At 42.9% G+C, this 15,679-nt stretch overlaps 1 protein-coding gene across 1 annotated transcript in view; it reads left to right on the forward strand.

The window, feature by feature from the left end:
- Aoah (acyloxyacyl hydrolase) overlaps positions 1-15,679 on the forward strand; it is a 226,754-nt gene that overhangs the window by 135,093 nt on the left and 75,982 nt on the right. Inside the window, exon 12 of the mRNA XM_060372382.1 lies at positions 7,972-8,063. Coding sequence (XP_060228365.1) covers positions 7,972-8,063 — 92 coding nt within the window. The remainder of the gene's footprint in view (positions 1-7,971; positions 8,064-15,679) is intronic.

Here is a 15,679-nt window from a genome sequence, read left to right on the forward strand (position 1 = left end):
AATTCACTGGCTCCATAAAATAACTGACTCTTGATTTTTGGCATATAAGCAAGACATTTTAAACTCCTGTTTTCATGCTTTTGTGAATCTGGATAAAATTCTCCAATGACCCTTTAAAAAAAGACTGGTGGAAGGAATGGAGTTTGGTGGAGTCCAATTTTACAATGTTCGTACATGGTATGAAGCAGTTATATCCTTCACCTCATTAATTGGATAAATAAACCACAGGGTTAGAGCTTAAATAATAAATAATAGAAAGGGGAAAGAGAAAGACCATAAGAATTTGACAAGGTAAAAAAAAATGTAATTAGGTAAAACATTGAAAGATTCAATTCTCCCTCCATTCTATTTTCTTCATACTTTCCCATATTCGCTTTTTTACTGCGAACTTAAGCCACAGGATCAGAGAGAAGACTCCATAGTTGAAGTTTTAATGGGTACCATGATAGATGATCTACAGTTGAAGTTTTCGTGGGCACCGTGATAGACGACCTATGGCTGAAGTTTTAATGGGCATGATGATAGATGCTGAGCTGCCTTTGCTATTGGTCTGCTTAACTGTAGCTTGTTTTAAGCTAATAAATGCGAAAACAGTTGGTTGCACTAGATTAGTTGGTCTTCTGTGCACAAAGTACAATGAGTTTAATCTCATGGTTAACATCTGGCACAACCCGTGTTTGAACTACTTTCCACTTCCCTTCTTTGCCTGGCACTCTCTCTCAAGCTTTATAGGACTCACTGTCTTCATCAGTTCTAGCCACAATAACAAAGTGTCTTACACTGGGTAATCCATAGATAATAGCAGCTTATTGTCCACAATTACAGACACCGAGAAGTCGCAGGTCAGTGCACACAATGTTTAGTGGTCTGTTGAGGGTCGCCGTCTGCTTCAAAGATGGTGCAGTCAGCTGTGTTCTCCGTTGGTGAAAGAAGACAAAGCAGAATGGGGCAGCTTTTCTTATAAGGGCACTACTTCCATTCACAGTGGGTATCCTCTGACTCACTTTCCAATGGCTCCAGTTCTTAACACTCAACATCAAGTATGAGTTCAACACATGAATTCTGAGGAAGACACTTAGACCTTAGCATTTACAACAGACATATGCTTCCAAGATTCTGTCCCTATGCCCCATATGTAACACAAGCTTACTTTCTGAGCACTGCCATAGTGTCCTGAGCTTCCTTAATTTTCACTGAACACCTGCAAAGCCAACTTCATGCATATGTCTCCTTTCTAAGCACTTCAACCAATCATGGGGCACCATTATTAAGTTTAGTTTTATTAGTGATAAAGTTGTGGCACAGAAGAATGAAGGAATGCCTCAGAGGATGAAATTATGGAAGTTGATTCTTGGCTACATTCCTTATGCAATGAATTCCCAAAAGTGGCCATTCTGGTAATTGATCTCTCTCTCTCTCTCTCTCTCTCTCTCTCTCTCTCTCTCTCTCTCTCATGTGTGTGTGTGTGTGTGTGTGTGTGTGTGTGGTGAATTTTAACTCCACAGGGATCCTCCTTCAATCTCATGCATCTGGGAGTGTATAAAGCACACAAAGCAAATTCACAAAGTTAAACTTCTTCATTGATATTTAAGGATCAAAATGTTATTTTATTACAACTGTAATACTTAATCTACCCTGGGATCACAGGGGAGGAATCAAGTGAGATATTCTCTTTTTATTCTCCCAGAAGCTCATGTGCCCACCATAGACCTCCACAATGTCATGTCCATTAATTAAAGAGCTTCCTGTCCCCATCGGAGGCCAGAATGGATCCTGAGCATCTGAAGGTGTGGTCTGTTTGGGTATTTTGGTATTTATCCCCAAAATACTCACTCTGAACTCTTCGTCTGTTAAATGCAGCCTCCATAGTAGAAAAATAGAGACAAAAAGGGGAGAGCTGAGATCTGTGAACTGTACTCCCAAAGCTCAGAGACTGACAGGCCATCCGAGGCAACCAAGAATGCCTGTTTTCAACAACTAGCACTCCAGTTCAGCCAGTTTTTTTTTTAAACACAAATAGGGAATTTTAATGTGAGTACTTTATAGATTTAACATATAAACAAGTAAGAAAATCTTATCACAGATGAACATTATTTCATACTACCTTCTTTTTTTTTTTTTCAATGCAGTTTATTCAGGAACCTTGAACAATCATCTGACCCTGGGGAAAGCCAGCCCACAGCTTAAATAGCCTCTGGGTAGCCAAACCCAGCATGCCACGTGGGCAACGCAGATAGGTCCACATACATGGAAGCAAGCCAGATCCTCAGCCTTAGCCAAATGTGGAGTTGTTTGTGACAGAGAGCACTCACCATCGGGAAAGTGGAAGGCGGAAACCAGCTCCATCTTTAAGGCGTGTCATTACGCAGCTCTCTACAGTTCCCCCTTTTTGTTTTAGACGCATCAGGCAAGAGTAGAGGTCTGATCTCTGATATTAGAAATAAATTGGGACTTTGTACTGATGTTCATTTAGGTGTCATCCACCCGAAGAGCATCAGACCCGTCTGATACCTTTTTCTCAGAGGCGGGACCTGGGGCATCAACCCACATGCAATCAGACATGCTCTTCTCTGGGTCGAAAGTGGCTGACCCTGAGTACAGTGCTTAGCCTCGCATCCTGAGCGTAACATTTTAGCTTTTTATGGTAGTCAACCATGCTTGGGGAGACTGTCCTGCTTCAATGGCTGTAAAGGCCTGAATGATCATGGCTGCATTACGCTGTTGTGAGACTCTAATCTTGCATATACACCACAGGCAAACCAAGGAGACCAACACCAGAAGGCCTGCTAACGCTCCCATGCCCGCCCATTTCTTCAGATGATTCCTGGCTACAGCAATCCATGGTGATAATCCTGTGGCTATCAGCCAGTTTTTATTTCATAGGCTTTTGAGGCTTGTGGAAAAAGCCAGGGCTATGTGTACACACTGAGCATCGAGACGCCTTTCCCTTCTTAGTTCCATCAAGTCTAGGTTCAAATCCAGCCCCTGTTGCCTGGGTATTTGATCCAAACGTCCTCTGTAGCTGAAACCTTGCAGGACCTAGCCCACATGATAGAAAGGAATTTTCTGCCCCAAATCATTATAGAAATCCTCTAAGAACTATACCAGCAGCCGTAGGGTCCAGGGTGGGGAGGGACCCTTCCCACACACGGAGTTAGTGACTGGACATCAGTTTACTGCTGTTTGGTTGAAGAGTTGTCCGGGCATCTTTTCAGAAGGGGATATCGAGCAACGAATACATGGAGGTGTGTGCTCAAAAGTTCTCCTTCTTCTTCTCCTTTTTACTGGGAGGGGTTGCAGCGGAGGTTCAGCATAGCTTAGACTGGCTTCAGACTCAAAGTCCTTCTGTCTGGGATCCATGCTATGAGCCAACAGAGCCAGCTGAAAAGTTCTAGGAGATGGCAGAAAAAGGAAGGAAAGAAAGCAGGAAATCCTTGCTCCAAGGTGGTCTGTCATCAAGTTAAACAATTTGTGCATATTTGCTGTCTCAGCGCCTTTCATGTAAGGGGAATTCAATGGCAGTTACTTTACTTATGACTGGAACACCTAGACAGCAGCACATTCTAGAACGCTCGCCAATGGGTACCGTTTGGTTACGGAATGCATTCATGTAAGCAAAGCCTGAAGGAATGAGGCCAGAGAGGCTAACTTTGCAAGTAAGTCAAGGGGAGCTCCAAAAGTTGGATAATTTGGTGTTTGTATAAGAAAAGACACTCAGGTACCCACAGGTTTGGAGGACTTGAACTGGCTTTACTGTGACAGTCACACGCTGAAAAGCCTTAACAAGAGAAGCTCACAAGCGCCACCTGCAGCACGATGAGGGAACTGCAGGCCAGTGGAGCTCTGGACCCAACAGTCATTTTGATTCTGATTGTTCAGCGTTGAGGCTCTATATTACGGAAATGCCAACTCAGCAGCTACTTCTTTCTTTCTAAAGCAACAATCTCTCTTTGTTTTCTGTAACAGTTTAATTCCTGGTAAGTAAATATAAATGACCTATTTAATTGATACTTTTCATATCCTTTTTGATAATGGTTACCTGCATATCCCTTCAAATGACATCATACTGTTTGAAAACAGTAAGTTCGGGTCTAGCCCAGTTAGGAATGTTAAGAAAGAGAACACACTGTGGAAATTGCCTACAGGGGAAGGCCAGTGAGCAAAGCAAATGCCACCAAAGAGCGTCCTTTGTCATTGGAAGAGCCAGATAGCATGTGACTGATGTCGCTGGTTGTTTTTTTTTCTCTCTCTCACTTAGCAAAGCTTCAGAGGAATACAGTACTAGCTTGCTAACACAATGACTTCAAATTGTCATGAGCCAGGAGTCATTTTGGATGGATATTATGAAGCTGCAGTGCATAAATTTATAATACTGTTAAAGAGCAAGTAAAAAATAATAATAATCTTTAAAGCCAGGCAGTGGTGGTGCACACCTTTAATCTCAGCACTGGGGAGGCAGAGCAAGGCAGATAGCTGTGAGTTTGAGGCCAGCCTGGTCTGCAGAGAAAGTTCCAGGGCATCCAAGGCTGCACAGAGAAACCCTGCCTCAAACACCAAAACAACAACAACAAATATTCCTTAAAAACTAGTCATGAGAACTGGATAGGTGGCTCAGTGATAAAGAGCACTGGCTGTTCTTCCTGAAGACTTGGGTTCAATTCCTAGTACCCACATGGCAGCTCATAGCTATCTGCAACCCCAGTTCCAGGAAACCAGACACCCTCTCATATAAATGCAGGCAAAACACCAATGCACAATAAATAGAAGTAAAAACTAGGCATGAATCCAAATTATTATATTTTCTTAATGATTATTAACAATTAAAAAAACAGCAGTTTCCCACTTCTTTCATGAGATTCCCTGCACTCTGCCCAAAGTTTGGCTGTGAGTCTCAGCATCTGCTTTGATACCCTGCAGGGTAGAGCAACAGATCCAAAAAAAATCTGGGCACAGGAGTCTTTTCTGAGACCGATACTCCAACCAAAGACCATTCATGGAGATAACCTAGAACCCCTGTACAGATGTAGCCTACAGCAGTTCAGTGTCCAAGTGGCTTACATAGTAATGGGGACAGGGACTGTCTCTGACAGGAACTGATTGGCCTGCTCTTTGATCACCTCCCCCTGAGGGGAGAGCAGCCTTACCAGGCCACAGAGGAAGACAATGCAGCCACTCCTGATGAGACCTAGTAGACTAGGATCAGAAGGAAGGAAGGGAGGAGGACTTCCCTTATCAGTGGACTGGAGGAGGGGAATGGGTGGGGAAGGGAAGGGAGGAGGAAGGGAGCTTCAGGGGGAATACAAAGGGAATAAACTGTAATTAATAAAAAATAAAAATTAAAACATCAGTTTTCTCAATGTATGAAAGCACACACATGTTTAAGAGACTGCTACCGAAAGTAACATGCATATGTCAATTGTGATATATAAATTCAGACATGCCGTTGGAAAACATAGAGAAAAAACTTGAAGCAATGTCATAATCAGCTTGGTCCTTGCTGAGTTTAACTGGAATATTTCTTAGTAAATATAGCCTTTCCACACATATGCACTTAAGTTACATTTAGGGAACTTTTTGAGAACATGAGAAATAAGCTCATGAGAAATAAGCAGGAGTTGATGTAGAAAACGTTCATTTGTGTTTCTCCGTCTGTAAATGCCAGAAATATCTTGGGTATAATGTTGCACGAATGTGGCTTTAGTGTTTAGTACGATTTAAATGTTCTCTTTTTTAAGGGCGTTCACACGTTTATTATTAATGACTGTTGCTTTTCATCTTTATCTACTGAGTTTACTAAGGAAGGCAGGCGGGTAGGAGGGACTCTGTGGATGCTGCTATTGGACTACTCAAAAAATTTCTTTTATCTGACAAGAAGCTACATCCCTCGAAGCCTGACATGATCCTCTCAGCCAGGGGTGGACCGTCCCAAGCACATGCTTTGCGCTGTGTTGCTCTTTCAACTGGCTACCCCATTCCTAGGTCTTCGGATCTTCCCCAAAGCCCTGCCGAATCAGACACTACTGAACCCAAGGAACTGCTAGAACCACACCTTCCCTGACAAGCTTCTTTAGAAACAGTCAGGCCTTGCCAAAATGCCCATGAGTGAGATCTAAAACATTCAATGAGGAAAACACAGCTCCGCATTATATTGAAGTCATTCAAGTCCCTGGTGTTAAATGGATGCATCTGATCTGGACTACAGCCATGGAATGCAAACTTGTTAGAGTCCCAGCTGCAGTTCAGCATCAGCTGCTGTCCACCACAGCTTAAATGCTAATAGAGATGACATCAGAGCAGTTTGAGCTTCCTGGATAATAGCAAGGACTTCGGGAACTAGCCAAGTAATTGAGGTCCAGTTCTCCGGAGAAAGATACTGAGGGAATGCTGGGAGCTTGAAGATCCTAGCTTCAAAGACACTATCAGCTGCCATTTTTTTCCCCACTTGTCCTACACTTCCCCTCAATCTCTTCCCCCATCACTTGGTGTGTGGAAGCCATGTCCCTAAGTGCTGTATTCAAATTGTAGACTTCTGTTGCACTTGTAGCACTGGACATTGAAGACAGATCTGATTCCCAGAGTGAGGCCCTTCCCTTGCCAGCACTTTTCAGAATGCCCTTCTCCTCCACTCATATGTTAAGACAGAGAACTAGACAGGGCTCTGCATGCTAGGCAGAGTTCTTACGTAATTTTTTTCCTGTAAAAGAAAGAGCAAGCCCCATAAGACCCTAAAACCTAGGTCCATCTTGGTTTCCAAGTCAAACAGAGAAAAGGGTGATGGAGGAGCACAGGACAGGAGTACATTCTTCTCTTAACTTATAGCATGTCTTATGTGTAAGCAGCTTCTAACTCTACCTACATCTCACACACCATTTGCTTGCTTATATCTCTGCTTAATGTGGCTTATGAGTTTTATCCATTCTGTTTGCTTTTCTTGCCTTCTCTAGCAGAATTGAATATTCCCAAATCCTACAGCAAACATACATTGTAAGCAAAAAGATATGGGGGGAATCATAACAGGCAGGAGAAGGTTTTGCTTCACAGTGGTAGAAGAAATACAAACCATGATGTAGAGAAGCTGAGTCACAGCAACAGAAGAGTTTAGAGCAGAAAGTTTGAGCGTGAAGCACCAAAGGGTAACAGTGTTTCAGTCATGGATTTCATGTTCCTCTGAGATATTCTGGGGAGTCTCAAAGAATCATTTTTGTTCCTCTAAAACGTGTAACTCACAATCAGGGCAGTTGTATCTCAAGAAGCCATCTTTCCTGGTCCTGCCTTCCCTCTTTCACCACCACCACCCAACACCACTGGAAACCAGCTTGAGGCAAATGTCAAGCTGGGGATCATGGCTGCATTTGAACACCTGTTTGTTACCTGGCTGATTTTGACAAATCAATAACATAGCAGATGGCTTCCAACACCTGTTTGGGTGATCTCTTTCTAGAATTTGGGCCCCTTGAAGGATTTGTGCCAGGAGTCATTTTTTTAAAGACATAATAATCAGTTATGGCTAGGCACAGTTTTCTTCCTCAAGTCCACACCAGCCATAGAAATGTGACTCAAATGAACATTCCTGCATCAATACTCCAGGCCATAAGCTCTCAACATTTTGCAATAACCACCAGGGGCCACAGGTCCATTTTTTAATTTTTAATAATGATGTTCTGCAGGCTAGATTAACTGTACAAAAAGTTGATTTTAGCTCCTGTCTCTGGGGGGTCTAGGAGCTACATGTAGCCCCGATCCCCTGGCTGGCAGTGCTGAAGTAGCATGAAATATCACCTGGTGGCTGTGAGCATGTGTGTGAGGCTCTACTTATAAAGCTGACAGTCGAAGATGAACCATCTCTTTTCAACGCCAAAGGTGGGGGAAGACAGGGAGGGGGAGAACCAGGCTTAGGCCATGTGCACCCTCACACCAGCACAAATCAAGTGACAATTTGATAGTTAGCACTTTATTCTTTCTTTCCTTTAGAACTCCTTCGTCAACTTGCCATCTGCTCTCACTGATGAGTTCAACTGGCCGCAGCTCTCTGGGGTTACTGGATTTCTGGACTCTACTACTGGGTATGTTTGCACACTCACACACTGTGTGCACACTCACATACTGTCAGGACACTCACACACTGTCTGAACACTCACATAGTAGCTGACCTACATAAGGAGAGAAGAGGATCTGGAGCTTGTTCCCAAGATGTTGAAATGAGAATCATTTTGAGTTGCTTCTGGACCATGAAGGACATATACAGAACTTAGCACTGACATGGTCCAGCCAATACGCCAAGGGAGTGGTCTATTCCAAGGAGGCTGTACTTTATATTTGGTAGAAAATACTCAAACGCATCCGTGAATTTTTCTAATTCCAGAGACAAAAGAGTTTACTTGACATTTGATTGAAGAAACCAATAGTAACAAAAATAATAGAAAAAATTAATTGGCAAGTCATGGGGGTCTGTTAATTATGCTGGCTTTTGGTGCTCTGGATTTGAATACAGGCCATACCACAATAAAACTGTTTTCTATGTGTGATGGATGTTGACTGAGAATCCAAAGTGTGTAATCCCAGAATTACACCCATCAGAGACACCTAAGATGCTATGGAGGTTTGCAAACATTTCTAAATGATACAAAGCCCCGGGTATAAGAGGGAACATCTCTCCCATCGTGCCAAAGTTTACAACTGGCAATAAGCATAAGGAATACAGCAGACAAAAGCCTTCTTTATGGAAGTAAAAGGGAGGGAAGAGTGATGGCCAGACATGGCCAGCCCTTTCCAGCTTGGGCAATGGCAGCAGAGAGCCTATGGGCATCAGAAGTCAGACCATGGTAATGATGGGAAGATAAGGGTCAATAGGCTTTATTGACCTGAAGTGCAAACAGTAGAATGCCCAAGACTTTGCCATTTATAGTTTTAACACATAGATTTTTTTTATTTGACAAAGAACATCACATTTCATAACTAATGTGTTTATTACCTGTGACATTCATTGTTAAAGTCCTCAGTAAAATACTTATCATCAACCAGACATACATACCATGGGAGCTGTGTCCTTTCTTGAGGTCAGTTTCTATCAACACGGTAGGTGAGACAAAGGGAGTACAGTGACAATACAAGGCAGATATGCCAATGGCAGGTTTGACCACTGGGTTTGGTGGGAAAGTGCTCATGAAAGCGATCAGGAACCTTTTGGGTACAAGGTACAGAGCTCAGTCTCCACAAGTGACTTTTAAGGAAACACACTCATGATTCTGTAAGACCTGTCTGTAAATATAAGAAAAGCAGAACTGTATTTTCAATTTGCTTCATTGTCAAACTTAACTTTTTTAAAGCTAGTTTCTTCTCACCCATGTAAAATTTTAATAATTAATAAGTGGTGTTAGTAAGAAGTAACCCTTATGAGAAGTCAAAGGAAACTCTGCGCCACATGCCATACTGGGTTCCCGGTAGAGGTCATCTGGTTTCGTTTGGTCTTGCAACTAAGGAATCTAAAGTTTAAGTAGGCATATTAAGAAGCTTAAACAAGATCACTCAGCTAATAAGAGTGAGTCTGGCAGGAGAGAAAGGGCACCCAGCCTGGAACTCCTTCCGTGCATTGCTGCTTTAATCCTGGAGAGTCTCTCCAGCCACTGTCAGTTTGGGTGTGTGGCCTTAGAAAAAGTAAAGAGTGGGCAACTCAATCTGTGTGCAGAAATAACACGGACATTTCCCTCAGTTAAGATTTGTGTGTTAATAACAAAAAGAACTGATTTGGTTTCTTGATCTTCGTGTGGACGCTTGAATTTAAAGAGGAATGCTATAAATTTCAGCCATCTTTTGATCTCATGCAGTTGTCAAGAAGGAAATGCCAGGTTGATGTTTAAATTAAGTAGTTTACATCTTTACCAGACTGTAGGAAGAACAGCTTATAGTGGGCGTTAGAGAAAGCAAGTTTGTCAATTATGATGGCCTATTTTCTTCAACACAAGGAAATGGATGACACTTGGTCACCCGGAATGCCAATGAAAGTGGAGAAACAACCTGGTGAGCCTTTGCTATTCTATAGAGCCAGTTCCCACCTGAAACACCGCCCCCCAATATCCTCAGCATTACTTAGGCCCTAATCTGAAGCTTTGTCTCACTGAATAAAACCGATCCCTATAAAAGAGGTACTTTTCATCTTCCACCTATAGAATCTATACTTACCCTTATGATCCTTCCTGTAAATACTAGCCATGAACTCTGCTTATCAGCCAATAATTTTTTTCTTATTGTAAAGGTACATTGCTATCTCTCTAGGGAGTTTCCATGTAGCTATGTCCAAAGCTTTGTTGTAATAAAATTGTCACATGAAAACATCTTTCCTTTTTAGTTTTTCTTTTTATTATAATTTATTCACTTTGTACCCCAGCTGTAGCCCCCGCCCTCATCTCATCTCAGTCCCACTTTCCCTCCCACTTCTCCCCCTATGCCCCTCCCCTAGTCCACTGATAAGGGAGCTCTTCCTCCCTTACTTTCTGACCCTAGCCTATCAGGTCTCATCAGGACTGTCTGCATTGTCTTCCTCTGTGGCCTGGCAAGGATGACCCCCCGCCCACAGGGAAGTGATCAAAGATCCAGCCTCTGAGTCAATGTCATGTCAGAGACAGCCTCTGCTCCTCTTACTAGGGAACCCATGTGGAGACTGAGCTGCCTATGAGCTACATCTGAGCAGGATGTCTAGGCCCTAGCCTCACAAGGAGGCTAACAAAGCCAAAAGGGCTGGGCTCAGGGGTCCTGCAGAGACTGATGCATCAATGAAAGACCATGCATAGAGAGGACCTAGACCCCCTGCTCAGTTTTAGCCCATAGACTGCTCAGTCTCCAAGTGGGTATCCTAGTAAGGGGGAAGAGATAGTCTCTGACATGAACTTGGTTGACCGCTCCTTGATCACTTCTCCCTGGTGGGACAACCTAGCCAGTCTACAGAGGAAGAGGATCCAGGCATTCCTGATAGGATCCGTTAGGTTAGGGTCAGACAGTAGGGAAGAAAGACTTCCCCTATCTTCGGACTAGGGAAGAAGGGTAGGGAAGGAAGAAAAAGAGAGGCTGGGACTCAGAGGAAATGAGAGAGGGGCTACAACTGGAATACAAAGTGAATAAATTGTAAATAACAATAAAATAAAAGAAAGGATGTGTAAGAAGAGTAAACTATAAGGTCAGTCTTTGGAGGTCAGTTTCTGGAAGTCTTGACCCAGTGCCCACAAATATGGTACTGACTCAAGTTTCATTCTTCACCTTGTGCACATGTCTCCCTTCCAGCTCTGAGATTTGTGGGGTACCCCGACACTAGACCCACTCTGAATGGAAAATGATGCAATTTTTGAAACTTTCTGTGGAGAGCAGCATCAGATGCTACCTCTGGGCAGGTGGTCCCGGGCTACAGAAGAAAGTAAACAGCAAACATGAGCAATAAGCCAGTCAGTAGCATTCCTCTCCTCCACGGCCTCTGCTTCCATTCCTGCCTCCAGGTTCCTACCTTAAGCTCCAGAAAAATGTGCAAACCTACTTCTTCATCTCTCTCCACATACAACTCAAACACACGTATGGATTAAAATGGGATGGCGAGACTAAGCTGTATTATGTAAATGCAGATTTATTGGAAGCAGTGTGGGAGGGGGAGGGAGAGAGAGGGGAGAAGGGTGCACGCAGAAAAAGAAGAGAGAGAGAAAGGGAACAGAGCAAGAGGGAAGGGCAGAGAAACTAAGATGCTTGGATGAAGTAGTGAAGGTCCTCTAGGAGAGGGAAAGCCACACCCCTAGGTGGAGGGCAGGGAGGGCCAGCCATGCCCTGTAGCAAGTAGGGACCTAACACACACTAGCAGTTGCTTTTCCTAAATCTAACTGCACAAACTGTACAACTCAGCTCCTGCCCCTAGGCAGATTCTGTTCAGCCATCTTTAGTTTTTGCAGAGGGGTGGTGAGAACAGCTAACCTTTCCTCGCACCTGCTGCATTCTGACCCTGAGGTTGGCTCTCTCATCAGTGTGAAATCTCTCTGGCTCTCCAGTCCTCCAGCACTTTCTACTCTCCATCCTCATTAGAGCCAGTCGGTGGCCATCATTTTCAGAAGTGTGGGAGTGGGAGAGGGGAGCCAGGCCAACCTGGGGAGTCTTCACACACAAACAGCCTATGAAAGATACATAGAGAAACTCTGTCGTAATTTCCCCTCATCCATATTCTGCTGCTGTGACAGAACACCACAGGCTCTGTCATTTATCTAATGTTTATTTGTTTTATAGACTTGTTTATTGTATTTTTTCCTTTTATTGAAAATAGATTTTTTTTCTCACATAATATATCCTGTTTTCAGTTTTTTCTCTGTCTATTCTTCACAGTTTCTTCACTCCTCCCTCTCCCCAATCCAGAGCCACCCTCTTTTTTTCTCTCAGTAGAAGACAAACAGGCTCCTAAGAGATAATAATAAAATAAAATGGAATAAAAATTAACACGTCCTAAATGGGACAAAACAAACAAATAAGAAGCCTAAGAAAAGGCAGAAAAAAAAACAGATACAGAAGCAGAGATCTATTTGCACTCATTTGAACACTCAGGAATCCCATAAAAATACTGAACTGGAAGTCATAATATATATGCAAAGGACCTGTAGGGTAAAAAGAGAAAATATATAAATAAAATTAAAAGTAAGATAATTTTTAAAAAAAGGAAAGGAAAAGCCCTGATGAAATTGCTGTGACATAATCAGATAAATGCCCTCCAAAGATGCCACTGAATACGTTTTCTGTTGGCCATCTACTTCTGGGCACACAGCCTGCCTGAAGAGTAGTTTGTTTCCCCAATGAGACCCCTGTGCAGAAAACTAAGCTTTCATTTGCAAATGTTCATCAGTTGGAGAGAGTTTTTGAGTTAGGGTTGGGAGTGCTCGTCCACTTTTCCTGTCAGCTCTAGGACCCAGTCTGGGGCCGGACCATGTAGGCTGCCTCTGTCTCTGTCTGTGAGTGAAAATGAACTTTGATCATGTTGATTTGGAGGGCCTTGTTTTCTTGGTATCTTCCATCACCTCTGACTCTTACACTCTTTCTGCCTCTCCTTCCACAGGGGTCCCTGACCTCTGAGGAGAGAGATTTTATAGAAACATCACACTTAGGATTGAGTGTTCTAAGGTCGCTCATGCTCTATATATTGTCTGGCTGTGGGTTTCTGTGTTTGTTCCCATCCGCTGAAGGAAGACGCTTCTCTGGTGATGGTTGGAAAAGGAACCCATCTGTGAGTATAGCAGGACGTCATTAGGAGTCATTTTATTGTTACATTTTTGTTCTGTTTGGCTTGTTTGCTTTTAGAACAGTAATATTTGGATTTATTCTAGGTCCCTGAGCTATCTAGTCTCAGGTTCTGGGTCACTCAAGCCATGTCAGGGATGGGTTCCATCTCATGGAGTAGACCCTAAGTCAAATCAGATATTGGTTGGTTACCCCACAAGCTTTGTGCCATCATTGCACTAGCGTATCTTTCATTGAAGATGAAAAGGGTTTGTGACTGACTTGATGTTTACGTACGTCCACTGAAGGAAAAAGACCACCAAGCCAATTAAAAGCAAGCTATTTTATTCATGTACATGAGCTACCGCTCCCTAAATCGTGGTTCAAGGGGTCAGTCTAGGATGTGAGGAATGTTAGTGTCGAAAACCAAGTGCTAACACCAAGATATTGCAAGGCAAAATTTTTATTTTTATGGCCAAGCAAAGCTTACAGTCCTCCTTAGCAGGAGGATGAAGTAGCATCTAACGCTGTAACAGAGAAATTCTCACATAGGTCCTTTATGAGCTTTGCAAACAAGCAGAGCTTAATAGAAGTGAAACATTTGCAATTAGCATTTAGCATAAACACATTGTTTCAAGTTTTTAATGTCATTGTGGCCCGCCAGTTTTGGAAAACCCTGTTTTTTCCAGTCAAGTCAGCCTGGTTTTCAGAAGGTCTTCATGGTCTGTTGATTTGCAAAACAGTATGCACAATAAATCTCATTTTACCTGACAAATACAAGTACAAATACCAAGATTTTGGGAACAAGTTTGGAAGCTGAAAAATAGAGAGAATGGAGGCCCTTTTATAATTTAACCAATATTAAAGTCAACAGTAAAGGCAGAAATCCAGAGTCAGCTTCTAACAAGGAAGGCAGGCTTCTATAGCTCAGGGATAGGGGTTTCCAAGGGAGGAAAAACAGGAGGACTTCCGGGAGCAGAACAGACAGGTGCTTGAAACAAAGTACTCAAAACAAGCAGTCCTAACAAAGTAGTGGTAGCTGCTCAAATAACCTTTGGAAACAAAAGAAGAGCTGCAAAATGGTTGCAAACAACTTTTTGAAACAAAGGCATGATTGCCATTCCCAGAACATGCAGTACAGAACTGTTCGTGGTTAAGGTTACAGGTGGGGCATAGCCCAATCCTTAAGGGACAGAGGTTTGATCATAAACAGAAATGAACCTAATTTGTAAGATGGCCTTTAAGCCTAAAATGGAGGCAGGCTGGGTCTTCATAGTGTTGTACCAAAGACTCTAGAAGGTAGAAGTGAAAGCATGTTCTGCATGTTCAAGGTGTTGTTTAGATGTTATCTTCAGCAATGGGATCTTGCTGCCAGTTTCTGGAGAACAACCTGCATCTTGAGAACAGCCTGTGTTGTTTGGGGGTTTGCGTGGGACCCCTTTGGCAACAATCCAACTAGATGTAACCCAATCCTGGTTCTGAAATCTTCATTTGGTGAGGAGATGGCCAGCTGAGGCTCTCTCTCCCTATTACTTGGCTTGTTTTTTAAACTGTTTTTCCTTTTTTCTCCTTATCTCCTTCTTCCCTTCCTTTCCTCACTTAATCCTCCCATTCCAATCCCTCATTTATCTATCCATTCTAAAATACACTTATTTCTCATCATTTAGGAGGCCAGGAAGTCCAAGGTGAAGGTACCAGCTTCAATAGTGGGCCTTCTTATTTTGTCCGTATGTGGCAAGAGTATCACATGACAGATTTCAGGCAGCCCATTAGCTCAAGTTTCTCTTCCTGTTCTTATAAAACCACCGATCAGACCACAGCATCTCCATTCCCATGGCCTTATCCAACCTTAGTTATCTCCCTAAAGCACCTTCTCCAAATACCATCAAGAAATGAATTTGAGGATTAAGTTTCCAGTCCAGGAACTTTCCAGGAACACATTAAAACCATAGCAAAATTTCATTCTGTAAATGTCCATCCATCCGTGGCTGATGTGGAAGTCATCCCTGTTCTGTGTTAGCCTGTTAACACAGCATCCTGAGCTTTACATTTTTATCTATAAAAGCATGTCTGCTTGTGCAGCTTGCTCAGTTGGACTCGGTCCGTTGTCTGTAATATTTCTAAGGAAGTAGATGGGAGACTACACAGCTGGCTAGTCTCGTGCTTTAAACTTGCGCCTCTGCGCACTGTGGGGCCTCTGGCTATCTGTTCAACAGCTGCTTCTATGCGCTACACCTGTGTTCCCTGTCACTCAGCTAGAATGATGAGCAGACTGTCTAACTCCTGTTTATTAAAAAGAAAATCCTCTACTTAGGACCTTAGTTGTAATGGATTCCTTCATGAAGGGGAAACTCTGGGAGCTGGCAATCTCTGCATATCATCATTCAATATAACTCTCATGGGTGGCATTACTATTAAACCATCTTATGTGCTATCAAGTTCATTACAC

Source organism: Meriones unguiculatus, chromosome 19 (genome assembly GCF_030254825.1).
Source record: "Meriones unguiculatus strain TT.TT164.6M chromosome 19, Bangor_MerUng_6.1, whole genome shotgun sequence".
NCBI lineage: Eukaryota > Metazoa > Chordata > Mammalia > Rodentia > Muridae > Meriones > Meriones unguiculatus.